The sequence below is a fragment of the Morone saxatilis genome, unplaced genomic scaffold (assembly GCF_004916995.1).
Source record: "Morone saxatilis isolate NCDOM2014 unplaced genomic scaffold, NCSU_SB_2.0 Contig7, whole genome shotgun sequence".
NCBI classification, from domain to species: domain Eukaryota; kingdom Metazoa; phylum Chordata; class Actinopteri; family Moronidae; genus Morone; species Morone saxatilis.
Genome location: NW_023340246.1, coordinates 16,700,723 through 16,721,205, shown reverse-complemented (window position 1 = coordinate 16,721,205; position 20,483 = coordinate 16,700,723). Strand labels below are relative to the sequence as shown.

Genomic DNA, 20,483 nt, shown 5'->3' with positions numbered 1-20,483 from the left:
AAAGGCTATGTGTTATTGTAATAATTACCTTAATGTCCATCATAGAGCTTTGCCAATAAAACAAGTGTCAAAAGATTTAATGCAAAGCTATTTAGAAAAGTGTATTTTTGGAGAACTAACAGGGACAATATTGGTGTTGTACAGCCCAAAACTTTCTTTGAGTTAAACAACTTACTGCTTAGAAGTATTGGAAGCAAGATGCTGCCACCAGATGGCAGCACCAAGCCATGTATGAGAATCCAGACTGTGTTTCACTCTCTCTGCATTGCTACTACTGCAATGTTCACATTTTCTTGCTGTATAAAAACATGTTTTAGTGGTAAAACACACATACAAGCTTGAACCGGTGCCTTGTTCTCTGTAATTGGTGGATCAGCATCTGCAAGTCAAGTTGTCTCATGGGTTTCTTGTAGCTACAAAAATACTTTTTAATTCAAACTTTTAGAATTATATTATCTTTGCATTTAAGATACAAAGCCAAAACAACACTTGTAAGTGGTGACCAGGTTATGAGCGTAAAAAGAGTTTGTAGTCAAAAAACTACAAAAAAAACTATGTGCAAGGGTTGGAGCCAGAGTGCACCGACAGTCAGAACATAAAGAACATCACATTTTATAAACTGGTCACTTTCTGGGTTTCTTGAAAACTATTTTTTTGTTTTTTTGTTTCTCAAGTCCTGTTTACAAGCATGACAGAAGAGCTCCGAGCTTGTGAGGAGCACATGAAGGCAGCACTCATCACTCTGGTTGCTCTGTCGCCATAGCAACGGTAACCAAACAGACCGCGACGATACAGACCTGCTAGTTTTCTTTTTGAGCTATTTTCATCACTGGTTACAGCATTTAACTGGTTATTTCTGTCAGTAATTTTGTACATAATATACTGTCGATATGGAAGAAGTCGATATGGATCCAGAAGAAGGGTCTGACACCTCTGTGTTGTCCGAAAATCAAGAGGCTCAGAGCGGGTATCAGTTTTATTCTGCATGGACTTTGTAACTTTGTATTTTGTAACGTTATTATTCTTTGTTTTTTATCATGCTTCGCTTTCTGTCGAAATACAACTGGTATATTGTACACCATTAGGGTCTCCATACAGGAGGATAACCCCAGTGCGAAGGTGAATATGGAGGTCAGGGAGGAGACATGGGAGTTTCAGCTTCAAGAGGAGGAAGAGGAGGAGGGGGAGGAGAAGGAGGAGGAGGAGGAAAGTGAAAAGGTTTGTTGAGTTTCCAAACCCTATTTCATTAATCAAAACACAAATCAAAAGTCACCATTCTGTTTCCCAAGGATTAACAGAAATTCTGTCTGAAATGATTCATCTCAAGTATTCATAGCTTCCTTTATTTGACATTACAAGAAGGGCAATATCGCACACAGCTACAAGAATGTCAAGGATAACTGAACTGAATTAAATATTTTTAACATCAAACATTTTTTGCCTGATTGTAGCACTGTCTGTTTTTTAAACCAAGCAATTAAAAAAATAAATAAAAAAAGATAAGTAGGGGCAAAACCAGAGCTCTCAGTTGAACATCATTTCCAAAACGGGCAATAGGTAAGTGTCGTATCAGTCAAAAATAGCTACTGGTTATATTGCTTTTACAGCTACAGTTTTACTTGAGTGCAATTTCCTGACCCGTATTCACACTACTAGATAAATCAGACTTAATTAGCAGTGCCACAACGTGAATAGAAACTGTTCTCCTTTATGTCAGCTGGTCACTCCTCAGAGGATAATCAACCTGCAGAGAGAGTTGCCGACATTAGTGACCAACATCCAAATTGCAGCTGATGCCAAAGAGTCAATGCGAAGGACAGAGCTGGAGGAAGCTCGCAAACTTAGGTAATTTAACATTTATATTATTTATTACTACCTTACATTTGCCCTACACCAACCACTAATATTACTTTAAACCTTGAATGCAGTGTACTTGCCACATCCTCCACACCACCCTTACCCTTTCATCCTTTGTCCCTGCTGTTTGCCACTGTGTTTGTTCTTGGTCCAGATTGGAGCGGCTGGAGAACAATGTAAAATCCAGCCAGGAAAAATTCGAGGAGATCACCAGCGGGTGGTTGGTAGCTAAGCAGAAGGTGATCCCTCAGGAGCTGCAGGAGGCCCTGAACCACCAGCAGCAGTTATGTGCTGCTCTCTTAGAAGACAAGAAAAAACTAATAAATGACCTGCAACAGGTAAATAAAGTCAAACATATAAGCGCCTTTGTATACAAACGTTCACTTGATCACCACTCATGTTTTGTCTGAACAGGAGCTGAAGGTTAGAGATGATCACTTTGTTAAGGACTTGAGGAAGCAGGCAGACGAGCTGGACCTGGTGATGGAGAGGATGGAGGACCAGATTAAAACCCTGACAAAGGCCTATAGGGAGGAGCTGGACCAGATGGAGGTAGGACCAGATCTGGGTCAAGAAGCAGCTTTAAGTAATCATTTATAGAGTTTATTTGAATCTGCAAAGGGAACCAGATGAATGCAGCATTGTCTTGACTGAATTCACACAATTGTCTCAACCTTCTGGATAGCAGGTTGGCTCTATGGATGGCAGTTTCAGTCTGTCAACTGGTCGGTCCACAACTTTGTTCCAATATATCTCAACAGCTATTGGATGGATCACCATGACATTTTGTACAGACATTCATGGTTCCCAGGCGATGAAGGCTAATCACTTTGCTGATCCCCTGACCTTTTCCTCTAGCACCATCATCACGTCAAAATTATAATTTGTCAAAAAAAAAAAAAATGTTGAGAATCAAATTTGTTGAGTAAAATGTAATGTAAAAATAATAATATCAATGTAATGTAATAGTATATGGATTGCAATGAAGTTTGGTGCACAGACTTCTGTTCCCCTTAAATTGAATTGTAATAACTTTGCTGATCCCTGACATTTCATCTAGTGCCATCATCAGGTGAAAATATGTCAGCCTCAGTTGTACTTAGCTAATGTTACCTACTAAACATCAGCTTGAAGGTTAGCATTTAGCTCAAAGCACCACTCAAGTACAACCTCACAGAGTTGCTAGCAAGGATGTAGACTCTTCAGTTTTGTATATGCCATTGTTGTTTATACTAATGGTTGCACTTTTGTTGTTGGTAGAGAGTTTATCAGCAGGAATGTGAAGTCTTACTCACAAGAGACAAGGAAGAATGGGAACAATACATGGAGGAACTTTTGGACAAAGAGGTCAGAATAACTGAAATAAAAAACAACACACACAGAGCCGTGTGTACGTGTAGATTCAACCTTCAGTCTGCTTTCATCTTAAATATGGTCTTATATCTTGTTTGTATCAACTCTGTATCTAATGCTATCTGACCTATCTTTAGCTGGAGAGGCTGACGGAGAGGATGAAGAAAGTGGAGGAGTATGAAGCGATAATTCACAATCTGATGTTGGAGACTACTGAAAAGTACAGCATCTTCCAGATGGACCAAAATTCAAAGTTTCAGGTTAAATATCAAGATGCTTTTATGAGCTCTATTCAACAAAACAATGCTCCTGATCCTTTTCCTGTCATATTTATGTAAATGGAATGATAAAGAACAGCCTCGGAAATCAGTAATATAGTAGATAGTAGATAGTGGTAGTGATTGTGATTATGTTGTCTAGAATGTAAGCCCAGTGTTGAAAGACCCTAAGTGTTATTCTTGCCTCTGCAGGTTCTGGAGAGAGAGAATCATAAGATAAAGACCACCAACTTGATCACGAAGCTAAAACAAATAAAGCAAGAGGATGAGGTGATAGCTCACAAGTTCAACCTGGCCTGTTTAAAGAGCAGGATGGTCAGGTAGTTCAGATTTTTTTTCTCTCTCTTTCTCTCTTCTCTCTCTCTCTGCTCTCTCTCTCTCCTCTTTCTCTCTCTCTCTTTCTCTCTCTCTCTCACACACACACTTATATTTAATTCACTCTGTTTCTTGGGATGGCTTTGTGTTTCAGTCTGCGGACAGAGATAAAAAACCTAAAAGAAAAGTATACCAGTCAGGAGAAACAGTTTTCAAAGAAGAGTTGGTATTTATCGGAGGACTATAAACGCAACATCCTGCAATATGAACGCATACAGAAGAAAATCAAGTGAGTCATAATAATCCTGTTAGTTTAAAGTACTAACATATTGTTTGATTGCTTACAATACCTTATTATATTTTTCTTATTCTTCTGTTTTCTTGACCCCTTCTTCACTTTGTGCAGGCACTTTGCAGTTGCTGATGTCAAAAAATTTGAGGACATGTGGCTAATGATTGAAGCAGAGGTGAAGCAACTAGTAGAGAGGTCTCTGCTCATTGACTCGCTGATCTGCAAGCAGCACCTTGGTTTAGCCTGGGAGCGACCTCCCATGCCCTTCATGGAGCTCTCTGGTCCCATCCAGCCTCAGAAACAGGCCTGGAGGCCCGCCCACCAGGCCGTATCCCAGTCATTTCAAACCGGGCAGGCTTTACAGTGTAGTCAGAGAACGATGGACGCCTCAGTTGGGCCTAGGCTGGAGACTGATGCTGATAGCACGGACATGGAAATGTACAAGGAAGGAACAGCAGTGCAGAGTGAGAGCGGTGCAGAGGTGGAAGAGGGGAAGTTGTCCATGGAGACGCTGAAGAAAGTGATGGAGCTGCTTTGTGATGAGGCGGTAAGAAAAGACTTCAAGATGAATGTTTATTAAGCATTCAGGGTTGCATGCTAGCTGCAGTTTGTTAATCTGTCCCAAGCTGCTGCTGTGGAGCTTGTAGATAAGCTGTAGGCTAATTGAAAGACTCTATGGCTTAGTTTGTAAAAGTGTTACATATGTGAGTCAGTAAGGGGGGTGAAGTTATTGATTATTAGTCACTGTGGCTCAAAAAATACCCCCAATGCTATGAAATTATGTGTATCTTCATCCATAAGTTTCCCTTCTTCCTGTCTCAGGGCTTTCTGATGGAGGATAAACTCCTGAACCTGCTGGCTCCCCTGGAGAAGGAAGAACAGACTGTTGTGAAGCTCGGCTCTCTCCTTTGTGTGAGTTTGTGGAGTGTAATGAATCAGGGTATTGTTGGACTTTATAGAGCAAACCCTGAACAACCAGACATGTTGTTTTCTCTTCCAGGCTTTTGATGTTGAAGGGGAGGATATGCCCAAGTTAGCTCATTTCTTACTAAAGTACAAACATCAGCAGAGGGATCAGAATGAGGTAAGGAGGGAACTAGATGAGGAGTACAAAATATGGCCAAACGAGATGATTGTAATTAAAAAATGAATTAATTTCTGCCTGTCTGTCTGCACTATGCCTTAAGTCATGTGAATCCATTGACAAGGCAGGGGAAGTGGAGAACAACTCTACGACTCACCTGACCTCTGAACTCATTGATCCTAACCATGTTGTGCCTGCTCTAAAAAGTTTCCTCAGGCAGCTCACAAAGACCAGGTAAGACCACATTTACTTAACACTTTGTGTACTTTGATTTTCTTCTTTTTCTTTGATTGTTCTATGAATATGTGATGCTAATGCGTTCCTGGTGCTTTCTAAGGGAGATCTCAGCCCGCCAACAGTCCAGTTTACTGCCTATAAATGCCAGGGATACTTCAGAAGATGAAGCTTACTGGGAGAGTATGAGCAACGTAATCTCTGAGGACAAATTGAAACTCTGGGACGCAGCAGAGAATATACTGAAGCAGTACCAGTGAGTAACAACCACACACACACAAAGCAAACATCCATCTGTATTCAAATGAGTGTTTTCTTTTTTTTTCTGTGTTTCCAGTGCGGTCCTGACAGAGATCTCTGACATCGTCCCTGAGACTCAGAGTCTGGAGCAGCAGAACACAGAGCTGAGGATGCTGCTGCAACAGTCTCTCAACTCAAGCGTATGAGTCTCGGTTTATGTCTTTGTTAAAGTTTGCCTGTCTGTGTCACACTGTTTTACAGATATTCAATTTAAATTCAAGGATTTGAGGGTAGAGAAAAGTAAAAACAGTAACTGTGCATAATATGTTTTTTTAATTATACAAAATGTATTATTATATATATAATTATTTATTATATAAAATTATTATAAAGGTTTATAAATTAGTCACTTGAGATATTAAATCACATTAATTTGCTGATTTCAGCTTCTTAAAGTACCAGTGTGTAGGATTTAATAGTGGCAGATTGCAACTAACTAAACACCCCAAGCTTCAGTATTTGACGACATGGGAATGAGAATGGGCTGTGAAGTGTGTAGGAGAAACTAGTGTGGCCAGTAAAGCTTGCAAAAAACACAAAAGGCGCTATCTATAGCCTGTGTTTAGTTTGTCTGTTCAGGGCTACTGTAGCAATATGCCGAGCAGCGGCATCTGTAGATAAAAAGGTAACAAAATTACGATTTCTATCTACAGGTGATTATACACTAATGAAAATATACCTATTATTATATTGCATTTCTGCCAATAGAGCCTCCTAAATGTTGGACACTGCTCCTTTAAATGTAAAGATTTTATTTGTTTTCTTCTAACGTTTGAGTAGTAAATTGAAAATCTGATAATTCTTTTCTAACATCATCCATTTGATTCCCTGATAGGTCAACACAGAGCTGGAGAACACATAATACATTGTCCACATGGAAACAACAGAGGTTGGACAGTGTGTGAGCCATCATCAGAGTATTTTTATTCACTGTCAAATAAACCTCGTATGAAGTCATGTTGTGATTGCAGTTTTTATTTTTACAGCACCAGAATGAAAAAAATAGGCCGAACAATGAACAGCAACATGAGTAAGACATACAACAGTTCCTGTGGGATGCAAAGTTTATACACAATAGTACAAAGACATACAGTGGTTTCATCCAGCAGGGTTGAATAGCTTGTGGCTGAGCTCTGAGGGCAAAGAGAAGAAGAGCAGAGCCAGGAAGAGCAGGGCCAGCGCAGCAGCCAGCAACACCACACAATGCAGCTTGTAGTTCCTCCAGGCCAGGATACACACCATCCTCACCGGGCTCAGCAGCCACGACATGCTACCACTGGGACGACTGCACACAGACATTCAGAGGTAAAACAGCAGTCATCCATTTTTTACATGTAAAAAGGACAAAGAAATACATCATTTTAAGATCATCATTTTACGAACTCATATCGCTACACGCTATCACTAATTGGGAGTCGTAACTTCAACCTGCAGCTAATTTTTGGCCACTTGGGGGCAGCGGAAACAAGCTATGAACAGAACATTGATACATAACCTTTGAAGTTGATAAAGCAAACTTGTTAGCAAATAGCGACATCCAGCTGACGGAGCAACATGAGCATTCATGGCCCCTTGATGAACGTAAGACCAATATTCACTCTTCTTTTAACTTTGTTTTGGTCTACACCAACTCCTGAGGGAAATATCTGGCTTTTAAGTTGCCTGGGTCGAGATGTTTTTGATTGTGGAGTATAATGGGCTCTTTGTTTCCCTTTGGGGGAAAAAAAACACTCACTACAACTGTGTTTCTTACCAACCATCAATTACCAGTGGTCGTTGTTGGTTGTCGGTTGTTGGATTGGGCAGTCCCAAACTGAGCTAGCTCTTTTGCTGCTATATGTTGACTTTGTCAGCCACTTGATGCTGGGGAGGTAGGATGCAGTGGGGGTTTGCAAAGATTGTTCGCTAGCTTGAGCAGAAAACAACGCTATAAGAGTGAACCAAAGTAGTGAAGTTAAGAGCCAGAAAACCCAAACAATGAGCTGAAAAATGCTTAAAAGCTTGATAGAACGGAGAGGAACAGATAGATTTTGGTCAGGGTTAGTCATGTGATCCAATGTTAATATAGAAATATTGATTATAGCTGCTTTAACAGTCTCAAACAGGTTGTCCATGGAATTCAGTTTATTTCAAATTGCCAAAACAGACAGATAATAAATATTTCACACATTTCAACAGATTTATAAACAGAAATTCATTGTAAAAACAGGCAAGTTTAGTGCAAACATTAACTGGTGAAACACATAATCACAAACAAAGACTGCAACACAAACGAGGTCAAGCACAGGCAAATTTGAAATTGAGTAATGGACACTGCAAACAACAGCATCTGACACGAAGCTGTGGCCAGAGGTTTGAGAATCAACCAAGACCCCCTTTTACCACTCAACTCAAGTGCACTTTAATCATATTTCCACATTATCTGTAATATTAAAGATAACACGGTTGGTGATTTGGTTTGTGTCGAGCTGGAAAGACAAGTCATGCCAACACACATGACCTCTGCGGTCAGTTATCACAATGATGCATGCATATTGACATATAAGTCTACATTTTGGTAGAAAACAGTAATAACCTTGAAGTATTTGTTATTTTTGAGGACTTTCAAATCAGACTCAGTCAAATTATATTTGCAAATAATTAGTTTGATCTATCTATCTCTTGTGAGGGTTTTATCAGTAGCACAGTGAACTGAAGAGCATTTACACGCTCATAGTCTGGTCCGCATATTAATAATTTAAAAATGGGATAAAACATTGTTTTATTATAATTATTTGCAAATCATGTTTGACCAAAGTCTGGTTTGGTTGCTTTGATCCAAGAGATTAAACATTTAGCATTGTAGTTGAACTAAACCCTTTAGAACGCTTATTCATTATTTAACTAATATTGAAGTCAACTTGTTCTGTGTCTCATTGAATTTCATTAGGAAAATAGACATCTTTATTTTTGTTTCTTCATTATTATTCTTGAAGTGTGCAAAGACCGCAAGAGCTATAATAGTTTAAAAAAAAGGTACAATTTTGCTTTAACCCCCCCCCCTCCACAGCAGTTATAAGCAGTATATAAAGATGTAATAAATGATAATGCAGTTATGCAGATACAAGTGTTAAGTAATGAATTTGTGAACAACTATAACTCCTCTTGTCTCCACTCGAAATTGGAGGCTGATTGGTGTACAGATAATGAATGAAAATACAGTAAAACACAGGCGAAATAATATAAAATATGTCTTCACAGGAGAAGTTATAATTGTTAAAAAATTCTGTACAACAAATGTTGTTATATCTGCTTAACTAACTATGTATAGTGCTTACAAATGCTAAACAGGGGGAGGGGGTTTATTAAGTGTTACCAAAAACATTGTTAATTTATTTATTTACCAAAATCAACAGCAGACATTGTAGCAGTAATGGGAGATCTTATAGCATCACTTGAAATGAACGTCCATGCAATCGTCTGACCACTGACACAATTTAGCTTTATAAGCTGTGAGTAACATTGCTTGAAAAGAAGAAGGGGTTACTTTGTGGTGAATGATTGCTTTTTAGTCAGTTCAAGGATGGAGTCCAGATACTGAGCATTAGATTTGTTAGGCTGGCTGCAGATTGGATAGAGGAGCAGACAGTTAGGGTCTGCCTCTCTCCTCAGAGCTAAGGTGGAAGGTGGCGAGCTGTTTTATGACGATCAGATCCTCCCTCTGCCTCCCTTCCTGCGGGTGAGACTGAGGGAGACTTCTCGTACTTGTCTCCCCCTATCCATCTTCCCATCTATGTGGCTGGCCACCTCCCTCCCAGTCCTCCCAGCAGCCTCTCAGGCCCCCAGCAGCTTCTTGACAAGGTAGCCCGGCATGCTATAGAGGAAAAGGCCCAGCATGATGAGCAGCAGCAGGGCCACCACGATCTTGATGATCAGCCACTTGTAGCGGTTGCACACCAGGTAGCGGATTGCTTTCAGCGGGCTCAGGAACCACAGGAAGGTGGTGTCTGGGCGGCTAGAGGGAGGGATGGAGGTTTCAGAGGAGGAAAGTAAAGGATTTGGCGAAGAAGGCATGCAGGTGGGTGGAGGAGTGAGTTAATGAAGCGTGAGTGAATGTGGATGGAGAAAGGGGAGAGAGAAATGGGATGAAACATGGGAGGAGTAAGAGAGACAGAGAGAGAGAGAGAGAAAGCTGGCATTAGTGGTTAGTAAGTTGCATTTATAGGTATTTTTGTTCACATGCATGCTCACAGCCCACATTTCTACCAGTATAATGTTTTAGTGGACCAAAAAGAACACATCACAATGTGAAAGCTGAGCAATTAAAAACAACAATGAACACGTTGATGGATGGATGATTGACAAACAGTTCCAAACACGGATGTTTCTTCTGGGGCCATTTGTTTCTGACCATTTTAACCAGACGTCTACTGGCACCTCTGAGCAGGGGCCTATCTAGATGGGTGGTAAAAATTGCCTTGCTACCCCAGTTTGGTGGCAAATGCTATCAAATTTAACACATGAATTTAGACATATACACATAAAATGTAATGATCTGTTACGGACTTTGTTTACACCATTGATGCTTGGTGCTCGAATGCAGTCAAAGTGGATGGACATTGTTTCTTTTTATGTAGAGATGAAACCATATCATCACTATCTTCTTGCTGCTGCTTACATTCCCCCAGATTCAAATTCAAAAAATGCACTACAGAATTATTTCCTGGGTTTATGTATAAATGTACATAAATAACTTTTTTTTATGTATGTAGCATGAAGGGACTGCAAACTTTCCTTTTGTTGTACAACCTTGTTCAATGATAAATACATTTCCTTGCTACTTGATTTTAGACTAAGTGATTAAGTTCAGTGAAAAAAGATGTTTTTAGAGAAATGTCTGAAGATTTTTAAAATAAAACAATTTATTGATTTCTAATGTCACCGTTAGATATTTCTATTCAGTGCTTTACTAATGTGCCACAATAATGTAATTTTTTATTTAAATATATAAATTTCCAAGCAAATATTGTATCTTATGGTATATGTACATATATGTCATCCAATAAGTGCTGCATACATTACAGCACTGATGTTTAGCTATTTATTAATATTCTTTATTTTCTCAGTTCTATTTCTAGAATTGGTTGACAATGTGTATGTTCAATTATTTAACAGACTAAAAGTTATTCTTTTTAAGAAAGCAGCCTTCTGAGTACCTTTGCAAAAATTCTATTTGCATTACAGCTCTGGCCACCAGATCAGTAATCAGTGAATTTTCCCCCTCTAAAATTGGTATCGGTGTCAAAAGGCTCTAAATAAAACTTTGCAATATTTTGTATAGTGTCCTATGGTATTTTATATGATATCTGGATGAGAATTTTAGAGAATTTTATGTGTTGTGGCCTGTGTTGTGGCCTGAACGGGATGGAGACTAAAGTTTTCCTACTAAAAAAAAATACTGACTTAACTGTGACTTTGTTGGGAGTGTCTTTTTGTTTGTTGTGTTATCATGGAAACAATAAAGTAATGAGATAATATGGCAACAAAATGTCACTGAAATAGTTGCAAGATGTAAGCAGCTCTCACTGACATTCGCCATCACATCCTGAACAAAAACTGCTGTTTCTTTGTGGATTCACCAACTACAATGTAGACTAGGCATCTGAAATGAATTAGAATAGAACAATCTTCTCCAGGTGGTGCCTTATGCTGCCTTCATTTCATATCGGAGTTATCGTAATTACGCATTTGAAATAAATATGGTTCTGGGAAACTCAGACTTTTCTCGAAGCTCTGATTTATCTGACTTTATAAATAATAATACACAAACAAAAATGGCTGCCTCTTATCAGCTAAAGTCCGCTAATCAATGTAATGAAACTCAGATTTAATTAATATTGTGTTGTACTGTCAATGCACTGTATTTTTAATCATTTAATTCACACGACCAACTCTGTGATCATACAACCATCTTGAGCTGCCCAAAGAGACGTAGGAACACTTAGGATGAACGCAGCATTTGGCAGCCACCTGGATTGCCTATACGTAAAAACGTTTCCATATCAAACATTTGGTCACTTATAAGATGTGTAATGGCACTAGGTGACAGTGATCTACAGCTAAGGCAACAGAGGAGACAGAAGTGGAGAAAAAGACAGAATACAAGCGTTTGCATTTGGCGGCACAGGACAGGAGAATCCAGGAAGAGGAAGCAAATAGGTTAAATAGAGAAGCAGAGACAGCGAGGAGGGGGCGGAGGCTACCAGCACGTCAGGCCCCCAGTATCTTCTTGACCAGGTAGCCAGGGATTGAGTAGAGGAAGAGGCCCAGCATGAGCAGCAGCAGTATCAGGCCCAGGACCTTGAGTATCAGCCAGCGGTAGTTGTGCCAGATGAAGTAACGAATGGACTTCAGAGGGCTCAGAAACCACATAAGACTGGTGTCCGGGCGACTTTGTGGGAGGAGGTAGATAGGGAAGGAAGGAAGGAATGCAGATGGAGGCAAAAACGGGGAGAAAGGGTGAGGAGAAAGGGGGGGTCACACGCACAAAGGAAGAAAGGGACGAGGGGAGGGGAGAGACAGAGGGAGACAGTTGAAGAGATGGTAGGAGGAGAAACGAGTGCGAAAGTGTAACAGTGGTCTTTTGACAGTGCAAGAAGCAGTGCGAGGGTCAAACCAGACCAAATCAGCTTAGTTAAATATCAAGTCTGGACTGATACTGATGTGTAATGCAGCATTTGTTCCACAGGTTTTTGCACTGTGAGAATAATTTCCTTAAAGAGGAAATTTAAGGGAAAGTCGTGCCTGTGCCTTTTTTTTGTTGCTCCTAACAACCATCCTCACATTTGATTTGTGATACAAGTGTGTGTGTTTCTGAGGATTTGATTATTCATATATTAAAAAAAAATACAACATGTCAATATCTTACTTTGGTTTCTCCAGTGGATCGGGCTCATTTCGTCCAAGTCCGACAGGACTTTTCTCCGCCTCTTCTGCTGTCACCAGATGAAGCTCAGCTTCTACCTTGCCCTGCAAAGGCAAGATATGTTTCATGACACATTAAAATGTATGTAAATCAATCAGCTATATGCCTTGACTCCAGGCATCTATATACTAACACTTGACCTTTGTTCTGAACACACAGGATATTAAAAGTTATATATACAAAATGGACTTGCCACTAGATGTTGTACTTGAGCACCAAAACAATCATTTTGCCTGACAGATAATCGTAAAACAGACTTTAAATTGAACAGAAACAAAATAAAACCTCTCCAAAACTGTGTGTATTAGTCTTTCCACCGTCTTTCCAACAATAACCAACTCTAGTTTGGGTGAAATAAATCCTTCATTCAGAGTTCAATAAGAAAATAGCAGCGGAATGGGCTACAGTGTTTACTGCTACTGATGTCTGAAATCTCATACATATAACCAAATATAACATTGTTCAAAAAGCCTCATGAACATGAGCCTTTAAAATGTGGTTTTCAGAGGCATAAAGAGGTGACAGTACTCAGTACATAAGAAATTAATAGAATTTTGTCTTTGGACCACTCAGGTTTATCTTGGGACCATAGAGGTCCTCAATCCCCAGGTAGGTTACCACCAAGATTACTAAAAATATACACAAGGTTCAGATAGAAATGTTTGCTTAGAATGTTTTGTAATGAGCTTTTCCAGAGTGTTTTGAACTCTCCTTTTATATTTATTTCAGCTTTGACTACGTTGAACGTGGCTTTCTAACTGCAGTTTGAAATTGTTTATAAAGTCATTTTGGGATGAAGATTTCACATGTCTGCTCATGATGTTACGCTCAGTGTTTCCTGACTAACTTACTGTGAGCTCCATCTCATCATTCTCATCTCGGGCTACAAACGGCCACCAGCCCTTCACCCTCTTTTGTTTGAAGATGGAAATGGTGGGCAGCTCTTGCTCATTTCGGATCATGTCAAGTGAACACTGCTTGGCTGTCTTGGCGCCACGAGGGAAGCGGTTCAGGTCCAACTCAATCGCACCTGGTGAGTGGTGATAGTCAAAGCAGACAGATATTAAAGATGGTGATACTTTTTTTGTTGTTGTGGCAAATCAGTTCTGCTGAAAGCAAGTGACAAGAGACATGAGCTTCAAAAACACATTGAAATCAAACCACCAGTTGTTCCCATCTGTCCTCACCCAGGAAGTCATCAGCAGAGAAGTGGTCGGCGTCCCAGACCTGGAGCGTGAGGCGGGGAGGGATCTTATATTCAGTCTCATCCCAGGAGAACATGGACTCTTTCTTTGAGATGACAATCTTCTCCTCAGCCATGAGGTAATCGAAGGGGAAGACAAAGCGCCAGTTAAAGTTGCCCTCACCAGTCAGGGAGTGATAGTGCACATCTGTGTCCTGCTTGTCTTCCTGCTGCCCCTTCAGCCAGCTGTGGGAAGGGCCATAGAGATCAGAGTTAGACTGACCTTTTGGATCAAAGTTTGGTGGGATGAGTGGATAGATTTTTGATTATTTTCAGTCATGCACTTCTAAGGTTTAATATGTAGGAAATTAGAATTGTCTGGCAGTTACTGAATATTAATTTAGTTGATTTAAGCAAGAGCATAGGACATGTTAAATGTACCAGGCTGCTAACAAGAGAGATGATGCTAATAGGTCAAAATCAAAATACATAATGTGGCTCTCTAAAACCAAATCAGATTATAAATGTTGTTGGATCACACATAAAAATCTGATTTGATGTTGGAGCTTCACACTATTTTTAAAGCCATGCATACACAAAGCTTGCAATAATGCCTTTAGTGAAAATTATCTGAAATTTTCCTTAAAAATGACTTTGATCTTCAGTGTCTGGATGCAGACAGCCTATGAGGTTAGTCTGTGCCGGCTGGAGCTCTTTCAGTAACAGTTGAGTAAGTCTGGCTTCATTTGTGAGGAGGAGGAGCAGGAGGGAAGCTGCACTCTCAGTTCTCAAAACGCAACACTAAAAATATGAAAAAGTAAGCTGACTAGAGGGATTGTCAGAGTAAAGCATCTTAGTGAATACTGAACTACTACTGTGAGGGCATGTGCTATGATTTGGTAACTGAGATGCACTGGCATTAATCTGATCTCATGTGAGCCACCAACTGAATCATAATCACTGTATGACAACACTGGATCCATCTGAAATAACCCTATCCGCCTGTCTTTACTGTCGGTGCAGATGGTTGGGCCAGCACTGAATAAAGGTTTTGATTTAAAAAACAGAACACACGTTATCATCCTCGAGTATTTAGGGTTGTTTGAGGACGGCACCCTATATGTTACAGTACAGTCCTGAGGTGTCACATACATGGGTGACACCAAGGCATCTGAGGGAAAAGTGAGTTTGGTTAAGAGATGCAGGAGTGAGGAGGCTCCGCATAACACTGATATTAATAAATTTAAACAGGAACAAAATATCAAATAATTATGGACCTTTTTCATTGTAGACATTTTACATGTAATGGCAAGGAAAGCACAGGTACAATTAAAAACCTAAATAATGGCTGCATTACATGTAGGTGTCAGTTAGAAAGAGCTGGTTTTATGGTGCATGCTGCACTGCCAAGGCTTACTGGGACAATATTAATGTTATTAGTTACACCTGCGCTTAATTTCTATCCTCATGTATGGTCACATTATACCTCCATCCTGTGAATGTTTGCTCTGTCTTCCATTCACTTTATTTGAAATCCATAAGACAAATTAATTCAGGCATGCATTCCTTGTTTTGGTGCAACCTCCACGGCCAGTATCACATTACCAGACAACAAACTTAAGCATCACTCTCAAACCTGGTTTTCAATTTGTGATCATAATAGATCAATATTTATTATCAGAGCTATGTCACATTATATTTTAGGGTTGAGTGTGAGGCAATTTCATTGGATGGAGGGCAAATTTAACGGCACCTTATAACAAGTCCAAATATCTGCCATGAAGGAGGTCCAGTATTGGGACCAGGCTGCAACATGACAATGTCTCTATCATATTGCCATGCATATTCTATGCTTGTATACATGCCAAGGCTCCAAATATCTTAAGTCTCTTCTTTTACTGTATCAAGTCAAGTAATTTCCAGTAAAATCTGCAATGCAGGACCAAACCACAAACCTTAAACAAAACATATTGCAGTATACTGTTGAAATGCCATATCTAGTGTAAAAGTTTGCTCTTGACATCGAAAACAGTAGTTTGACCTAAAAAAAAAAAGAAAAAGGTAGTCTGACAAAAAATAAAAATAGTAGTTTGACCAAAAAAAGAAAATGGTAGTTTGACTAAATGGAAAAAAGGAAAAAAAAAGCAAACTCAACCTGCCGATTCCATAACACCATGAGATGAAAGATCCCGAAAAAGGTAGTGAATTTTGTCCATTCAATAGCTGTTCTCGAGCTTTTGATAGTATCACATGATCTTCATTTATTTTTCTAGTTTAGTTCACAGTAAGGAAGCAAAAAAAAAAACACAATAAAAATACTTCCTTAAAAGATGGAGCTGCCCATTTGTTGTAATAATGTAGATGTTCAAAATATTCGTCTGAGAACTTGAAGGTCTTTTTGTCCATGTAGAAACCCATTAACTAAGTCGTTAACTAGTTTCTGCTGTTTCCAAAGAACAAACTTTCAATCTCAGCATGTCTGTGAATCTTAGATGTATGAATGCCAGTGGATTGTTTTGGCATATATATATAGATATATACAATTATAATTGTAGTCAACAGGTTGTTTATGTGGTTTGATCCTGACATTTTTAATTTCACAATAGCTTTCAACGTGCTATTTGGAGAGTTTAGGACAAGCGAGGCTACGTGCTGGATGGAGAGTTGAGACAGGAAGTGGGAAAGGGGAGAAATAAATTACACGACGAGGGCTTCAGGAAGGAGGAGGGGGAGGTAGTTGTACGAGCCATGCGATGGAATCGTGTGTTTACCCCCTGACATAGATGTCAGACATCTTCTCTCCTGTCATGAAAGCATCGTCCTCTAGAATTACGTCATCAGTGTTCCAAATAACAACACGAAGCTCAAAGCTAGACAGCAGCAGAGCATTGACCAGAGGAGAGAGAGAGGACGACACACAGATAGACAGGAGACACACCACAAACACAAAGACAGACACAACACAAAAACGCACACAGAAAAAATGGAAACAAAACAAAAAAAATAATGGTTAACTGCAAAAAAAAAAAATCCACACACAGCTCACACCCACGGGACGAGGCTTAGCCGCCGCGTCCCTCTGTACCTACCCCCTGACAAATATGTCACTGGACTTTTCCCCAGTGAAGTAATCATCGTCCTCCAGTATTACTTCGTCTGTATTCCAAATAATCACCCTGAGCTCATATCTGGTAAGGGGAGGAGGAAGGAACACATACACACACAGTTGGACTTACATTTTACAATAAATAGAGAGCTAACTAGTTAAATGGACTCACCATAATTTAACGTGGTGATAAAACTACATGATCTGTTGAAAAAAACTGAAGAACTTTAGCCACTTTAACTGCAATTACCAGATCATTTTCCATTAAATTTGCATTGGATTTACAGTTTTTCCTAATCAGAAAACACCATATTCATAGTGATATTTGTCTTATTTGCTCCAGCCTGAGCCTACCTCTTTGGTTTCCGTGGTGATACGTCAATTGCAGGTCCAGGAGCAGGCATGTCCATAGGAAACATATCCACCCACATCTCAATGCGTCCCTTTGACGCAGAGAGAAACACATATAGTTTAACTATATTTTCAATCTGTTTCATGACTCCAGACAAAGCGTGGCTCTTTAATACCTGTTCGATGCCGGGTTTGTCGGGGTTCAGCAGGGGTCTGGTCTCCACGTGCTCAGGGACGAGCTTGCAGCCCACCCTGGGGATCTCCTCCCAGTGGTTCAGCACTTTCAGAGCCAAATGCTCCTCAGTCTGCTTCTTCAGACCTGAGATTTCAACACAAGAAGATAAAGAGGGCAAGGGAAATCAAAACGTAAAAATACTTGAATCGCAACAGACCAGTTCAGTCATAAACCAGCTGAGGTTTATTTTAAGAGATTTATAACCTAAGCTTAAAGGGGACAGTTCACCACAAAATCAGAAATGTGTGTACTTGTGACAGTACAAGATGAAAACATTTGCGGTGTCCTCCTTGGCAAAGCTGTAACGTTAGCGAGCACCAAAATGCATGCTTCCTTTTGTGGGTGTAGTTCAGTAGAAAATATTTTCGACATGAAATAAATAGCACTACAGGTAAGCATAAAATTAAAAAAACATATATTTTAGATTTTGGTGTGAAATGTCCATTTAATGAAGATTACTGGTCTGATGACCTTTGCATCGTCTACAGGATCAAAATATAGGTTGAATGCACACCAGAAGTGCTGGTAGCAGTCAGAAAGTCTGCTTAGTGTGCAGTTATACTCTTTGCTACTCTACCTTGATTACAGCATTGAGTTGGGTCTCATGGGAAATCTGTTTGGTGATAAATAAAATTCAACCATACCATTTTCATCCTCGATCTCTGTAGGTCCCAGGAAGATTCGATTCGCCACCTTGACTTTGCCTCCTGGCCCATAATGAGGTCCATCGATCTTGCCTTCCTTACAGAGCTTCATCAGGATCTGACTGGGCTTCATAGGGTCCCGCCAAACATTGTATCCATGGCTGACATCAATAGATAACAAAGAGGTCACTGAACTTCTGAAGTCTTTGGATATGTGAGCCATTCAGAAAGTTTTTATACAGTTAATACAGGACAATCTTAGGGCTTTTGATTATAACATTTCTTAAATAAAAAAAGTACATAAAATTTTAAATAATACTTGTGACACTATAACTAAGCCAAGGATAAAAACACATGGATGCTCACACAGAATAGTTGGATGAAATGCCGCAGGTGGCTCTGTATTTGCTGTAGAAACGGTTCTCCAAGTCGATCTTTGTCTCTCCAATCAGGTCATCGGTGCCCACCAGGTCCCAGTCGTACACAGACACCGTTAGCATGGACTCCATGGGGAAAGTGGCCTCGATATCGAATGATCTGAGCACAGAGAAGCAGAGGATAAACAGAATGTGAGATGTGAGAAGGGCAACAGATTCAGTATTTTTTTGTTGACTGTCGATTATTGTGACGTAAGCTGTGAGATAGACCTTTCTCCTGTACTACCAATATATGACAACAAACTAAAACCAAAGGAAGAGTAGCTTTTTCTCCACTTACTTGCCAAATACAGGATTGAGCTGTTTGGAGATGTAGTTCTCTTTGTCTTTGACCTCTGATTTGCCCAACTTGATGACAACGTATGGATCAGCCTTCCCATTGATATCAGCAGGATGAAGATCTGTAGCCTGAGGTAGAGCAAAACAGAACAGGGCAAAATCAGAGAGAATATTTGATTCTGTTTATTTGTTTTTTAACTGCAAATTGTATGGAGGTCACTCACCCTGACCACATAGACACGGACAAGGACGTTGATTGGATCGTTGTGTGGAATGTTCTGGAACATGCCCATATTAGGATCAAATCCTGCCTCCCTTGTGATCTCCTCGGACAGAGGTAGCTTGTACATACATAAGGATCCCTGGGTCATGGAAAAAAATAAGTGTATTTTTACTATATGACTTATTCAGATAGCGTAGGTTGAGACAGACTTGTTTTTAGTTGGTGTTTTTCCACCTTGAACCTGCCAACGATCCTGTCGTCATCCAGAGCTTGTTCGTCGTCATCCCCGGCCTTTCCTCTGTACAATTTGAAAGTGTGGAGCCAGTCTTCAAAGTTGCCATACTCACTCTCCAGCTCCTTGTTGTACACCTGCATGGGTCAACAACAATTTGAAGTGTCTCTATCTGAATGCATGTTATTGTGTGCTGGTTCATTTTTGTCTGAGCGTGAATATATACGCACCAACAGCTCATCCACTTTTGCTTTAACCGGTCGTTTCTCTGAGCTGTCTGCAGCCTGACCTTTCTTCTTGTCCTTGGAGCTCTTCTTCTCTTTGCTCTTTTCCTTTGTCTTGGAGCCTTTCAGAAGAAGGTCATCAGGTTTGATATCTGATTGGAGGGGTGAGTGGAAGTGGACATGGACAAAGTAGGGTTGGAGTCATGAAGAGGGGTGGCAGGGTTCGCACACAGCACTACACGTGTAATTTAACATGAAAGCTGACAGGACTGTTTTATCAGGGGAGTAACTAGAAAGTCACTCCAAAAACCAAAAACATCAAATTTTTTAAATTAATTTGTCTTAAAAAGTAACTTAACTAAATCTTGTTTTTGTGAATTCCAGTGATTTAACCTCTCACCTTGATATATTGATGTACAGGTGTACTCCAGGACCCTGTGACATTACTGTTGGGTGTCTTAACAGATGCAAACCAGGCCTAAGTACACCCATCAATGTCAGAGGTGAAACCTTAAACTTTAAACCAGACAGCAAAACATTGCTTTACAGCCTGGTGTTACATTACTCTTTAAGAGGGAAAACACCTGTAGGTACACAGTATTTGGAAATGTAATGTAGCATGTTATCAATAAATGATTATCGTATTCATTTTGAGATTCTCAGCAGTCACATGCTGCCAAAGTTTATCTTGATAACAGAGACTGATAGGGTTTGTGGAAAATGTAGTTTAAATTTTACATCTATGTCATAAACACACGTCGACTATGTTGGGGTTAGTTTATATCAAAGTTTGTTGCTGAATTGGATAATGATATGTATTCTTGTGCGACACGATGCATGTTTAAAGAAGTTTTATGCAGCATGGATTGCAGTAAATAATTTATATTTTTAT

General features: G+C 39.8%; 2 protein-coding genes across 3 annotated transcripts in view; one reads left to right on the top strand and one right to left on the bottom strand.

The window, feature by feature from the left end:
• The first annotated feature begins 783 nt into the window (after nucleotides 1-783).
• On the top strand, nucleotides 784-6,654 carry drc1 (dynein regulatory complex subunit 1 homolog (Chlamydomonas)). The gene is made up of 16 exons (XM_035679334.1): nucleotides 784-967; nucleotides 1,086-1,218; nucleotides 1,718-1,845; nucleotides 2,012-2,195; nucleotides 2,272-2,409; nucleotides 3,118-3,204; nucleotides 3,348-3,470; nucleotides 3,681-3,808; nucleotides 3,958-4,092; nucleotides 4,210-4,642; nucleotides 4,918-5,007; nucleotides 5,096-5,179; nucleotides 5,283-5,413; nucleotides 5,517-5,669; nucleotides 5,751-5,853; nucleotides 6,549-6,654. The coding sequence occupies exons 1-16, from the start codon at nucleotides 891-893 to the stop codon at nucleotides 6,573-6,575; spliced, it is 2,154 nt and encodes a 717-aa protein (XP_035535227.1). The 5' UTR covers nucleotides 784-890; the 3' UTR covers nucleotides 6,576-6,654.
• Nucleotides 6,655-7,829: 1,175 nt separating this feature from the next.
• otofa (otoferlin a) overlaps nucleotides 7,830-20,483 on the bottom strand; it is a 73,839-nt gene continuing 61,185 nt past the window's right edge. Inside the window, exons 34-46 of one of the 2 annotated variants that reach the window (XM_035679333.1) lie at nucleotides 19,598-19,743; nucleotides 19,370-19,504; nucleotides 19,137-19,274; nucleotides 18,914-19,041; nucleotides 18,563-18,733; nucleotides 18,197-18,357; nucleotides 17,494-17,636; nucleotides 17,321-17,409; nucleotides 16,950-17,048; nucleotides 13,865-14,106; nucleotides 13,529-13,707; nucleotides 12,621-12,721; nucleotides 7,830-9,707 (exon numbers count right to left, since the gene is read on the bottom strand). In XM_035679333.1, coding sequence (XP_035535226.1) covers nucleotides 9,527-9,707; nucleotides 12,621-12,721; nucleotides 13,529-13,707; nucleotides 13,865-14,106; nucleotides 16,950-17,048; nucleotides 17,321-17,409; nucleotides 17,494-17,636; nucleotides 18,197-18,357; nucleotides 18,563-18,733; nucleotides 18,914-19,041; nucleotides 19,137-19,274; nucleotides 19,370-19,504; nucleotides 19,598-19,743 — 1,913 coding nt within the window. In that variant the 3' untranslated portion in view covers nucleotides 7,830-9,526. Of the gene's footprint in view, nucleotides 9,708-11,961; nucleotides 12,144-12,620; nucleotides 12,722-13,528; nucleotides 13,708-13,864; nucleotides 14,107-16,949; nucleotides 17,049-17,320; nucleotides 17,410-17,493; nucleotides 17,637-18,196; nucleotides 18,358-18,562; nucleotides 18,734-18,913; nucleotides 19,042-19,136; nucleotides 19,275-19,369; nucleotides 19,505-19,597; nucleotides 19,744-20,483 lie in introns of those variants that run through there. The other variant, XM_035679332.1, reaches the window with a different exon arrangement.

Excerpts from the sequence above, each read along its gene's own strand:
- drc1 (XM_035679334.1), top strand. The coding sequence starts at position 891 with ATGGAAGAAGTCGATATGGATCCAGAAGAAGGGTCTGACACCTCTGTG. Across the intron at positions 5,180-5,282 it reads AGCAGAGGGATCAGAATGAG|TCATGTGAATCCATTGACAA; the intron begins GTAAGGAGGGAA and ends CTATGCCTTAAG. Across the intron at positions 5,670-5,750 it reads AATATACTGAAGCAGTACCA|TGCGGTCCTGACAGAGATCT; the intron begins GTGAGTAACAAC and ends CTGTGTTTCCAG.